At 38.4% G+C, this 3613-nt stretch overlaps 1 protein-coding gene across 1 annotated transcript; it reads left to right on the top strand.

The window, feature by feature from the left end:
- The first annotated feature begins 1557 nt into the window (after positions 1-1557).
- On the top strand, positions 1558-2687 carry LOC118615955 (zinc finger protein 24-like). The gene is given in 2 exon segments (XM_036241267.1): positions 1558-1701; positions 1704-2687. Coding segments are annotated over 2 exon segments (1104 nt in total). The 5' UTR covers positions 1558-1574; the 3' UTR covers positions 2681-2687.
- Positions 2688-3613: the final 926 nt, after the last annotated feature.

A 3613-nucleotide genomic window follows, 5' to 3' on the forward strand; every position in this document is an offset into this window, starting at 1 on the left:
TCCCTCTATGCCATGTACTACAATTTAAGTAAAAAATACAATAATATTTCAAAAGTATTCAAGTTTATATTTACACTGGACCCGGGTTGTCAGTGCCCCAGGGACCCTGGGGATCTAATGTGGAATCATGAAGGGCTGCAGCCCAGGAGAGTGCAGGAGGGGATAGCACTCTGCATCCTGCAGCCTGGGCTCAGGGCAAATTTCTTACATTAAATTTCAGATGCAAATAGAGGATTATGGGTGGATATATTTTTTTAAATAGCATATTTTCTAAATAGTGCTAGTTCAGATAAAGTTTTCTGTTAGTTACACAAAAAGACCCTAACTTGCCAATCATTATAAACTAGTACCTACTGTCAGGCTTTGGAAGGAGTTTCTACTAAGAACAAGGTTGAGTAAGTTAATAAAACACTCATGCTCAGCCTGCTGCCAGCTTGAAATAAGGGAAAACACTTCTTAGTCTTTATTTACCCTGGATCAAAAACTCAAGACTTGAACCAGGGAATGATAATACCATCTCTCTTAAATTGATTTTTGAGGCAGCTATAGCATGATCAGCTATAGTTGATCCTCACCTTATTGGTACAGGTGGTAACATATCCATATAATACTGCAACTCCAGAGATGGACAGGAAGGGAGAGTGTGCATAGGTATGCATGTGTGTGAGAGAGACAGAGAGAGGGAGAAACAAGAAGGAAACAGAGAGTTGACCTTAGCATTCTGGTGTCTCCTATAAAGAACAATGAGTTTCCTCAAGGAAATATCATCAGCAAAGTCAGAGACAGGAGGAGCACTGGCTACAGGTCCTCAGGATTACATGCGTTTGTGTATTTCAACTGATAATTCAAATCGATGAAACAGGCAGTGGAGGTGGAATAAGATTCCTTTAAATCCAGTAAAGACAAAGTAGACGATGACTTCCTAGGTAATGAAAATCAGGTGAGTAGTCATGTACATCACCTTAATATCCAAATGAGGGTGTGAGAAGTCCTAGTTATGTGAAAGAATAGATTTCCTTACCATGGAAGTTGAATCGCGTCAGTATTTTTGGTTAATTGTCATCAATGATAGCTTAAGATTGGGAATGTAATCAGAGCAACAGCAAAATGAAAACCTTCATTTCAAGCTGCAAAGCAATAGAGTCGATGTAGTGAAGAAGCTAAATTAGTGATGTTGAGAAACCAATCTGAAAAGCTCTTGAAAAATATAAAGAAGAAGACAACTGTGAGGGATCATTAAGATAATAACTATGGATGATAAAGTTTGGAGATTCAACCCCAGGTTTCTGGGGGCTCCTTAGGAACAGAACAATGAAAACAGAAGCAATAATCAAAGATGAAATTGAGTCAGTGTTACCCGCAAAAATTCAATTTAAAAGAAGATGAAATGGAGCAAACCTTTTTGAAAAAAATCCATTGAGGAAAATGGCTATGAGAGGCGTTTCTGCGTCTGCCGTGGACAGTGAAGGTGCCGTGGTTCCTGAGCCGGAGGATAGATTGCCTGTGAAGAAAATGAGGTATTTCCCTGAGGCCTGTATCCTGCCTGTTTTTTTCTTGAAGTATTCTAAATCAGGATGTCTGCACAGTCAGTGGAAGAAGATTCTATACTTATCATCCCAACTCCAGATGAAGAGGAAAAAATTCTGAGAGTGAAGTTGGAGGAGGATCCTGATGGTGAAGAGGGATCAAGTATCCCCTGGAACCATCACTTGACCCAGAGGTTTTCCGACAGCGATTCAGGCAGTTTGGATACCAGGATTCACCTGGGCCCCGTGAAGCTGTGAGCCAGCTTCAAGAACTTTGCCATCTATGGCTCAGGCCAGAGACACACACAAAAGAACAAATCTTGGAGCTGGTAGTGCTAGAGCAGTTCATTGCCATCCTACCCAAGGAGCTGCAAACTTGGGTTCCAGAGCATCATCCAGAGAATGGAGAGGAGGCAGTGACGGTGCTAGAGGATTTAGACAGTGAACTAGATGACCCCGGACAGCCGGCTTCTCTCCGCCGATGAAAACGGAAAGTGCTGATAGAAGAGATTGTATCTCAAGAAGCAGCTCAGGGATTATCAAATTCTGAGCTTGATGCTGTGGAAAACCAGCTCAAGTGGGCATCTTGGGAGCTCCATTCCCTATTGCACTGTGATGATGATGCCAGAACTGAAAATGGAGTGTTGGCTCCAAAGCAGGAGATTTCTTCAACAGTAGAATCTCATGAAATTCCTGGCACTCTCAATATAGGTGTTCCTCAGATTTTTAAATATGGAGAAGCCTGTTTCCCTAAGGGCAGGTTTGAAAGAAAGAGAAATCCTTCTAGAAAGAAACAACATATATGTGATGGATGTGGAAAACACTTCAGTCAGGGCTCAGCCCTTATTCTTCATCAAAGAATCCACAGTGGCGAGAAACCCTACAGATGTGTTGAATGTGGAAAGGCATTCAGCAGAAGTTCTATCCTTGTGCAACATCAGAGAGTCCATACTGGAGAAAAACCTTACAAATGTCTTGAATGTGGAAAAGGCTTTAGCCAGAATTCTGGGCTTATTAATCATCAGAGAATCCATACTTGGGAGAAACCTTATGAATGTGTTCGGTGTGGGAAATCCTATAGTCAGAGCTCAAATCTTTTTAGACATCAGCGAAGACACAATGCAGAAAAAGTTCTGAATGTTGTGAAAGTTTAAGAAATTAGGAAAAAAAAGATAGCACTCAGGTCTATTTCTTCAGAAATGAATACAAAATTAAAAACATGGAATGATACATAATAGTTTGGTTTCCCTAAGAATGTTAGAAAATCCACTGGGAAATGTAGAAAATTGTCACCCACCATTATTATTTTATCTTGAAAGAAATGGTGTCATACCTGCCTAGAACCTGAAATTTTAAGCTTAATTCACATGTTAATGCCTAAATCTTCCATGTAATGTTTATATTCTTACTATTTTTTCCAAATAATGATCTGCTTGATTCTTTGTTTCTTTCTTAAAATTTTTTTTTGTAGACAAATAACATTAATCCTGTGTTGATCAGCAAAATGATCTTTGCAAGGATACATTCCCTTCTACATTAAAAGGCAACATAGGAATTATGAAGTCTGAAAACTGAAACCATCTTTTCAAAATTTACTCTTCTGTTTCTTTTTATCCATTTTGGATATGCATTTCAGAAAATAGAAGATAAAGGATGATTAAAAGCTTCAAAGTAAAATTAGAAGTGATGGTGATAAATCATCGAAAAGAAAGGGACACCTAGATTGGGAAATATAAAAATACTTTGATCCAAGAATTGAAGTGTATCAGGAATTTATCTAATTGTAATTATCTGCCTGTAGGAAAATAAAAAAACGACACATCCTGTCTAATTTGGAGGCATCCCAGTATTGAAAATAATGTTCATCCATGTATTGTTCATTAGAAAGTGGGCAGTCTAAATAATAATTGTAAAATATGAAAGTAGAAATAACACTAGGGGAAAATTTGCAGTGAATGACAGTGTTGAAGGGCAAATGTAAAACGGTAATGGTCTATCTTGGCTTTTAGAAAACAAAACAGACTTGAAGATACAATTTATTATTATTTTGCCTTCGTTTTTGTTAAGGACAGAAAAATCCCTGACCA

The sequence above is a fragment of the Molossus molossus genome, unplaced genomic scaffold (genome assembly GCF_014108415.1).
Source record: "Molossus molossus isolate mMolMol1 unplaced genomic scaffold, mMolMol1.p scaffold_m16_p_4, whole genome shotgun sequence".
NCBI lineage: Eukaryota > Metazoa > Chordata > Mammalia > Chiroptera > Molossidae > Molossus > Molossus molossus.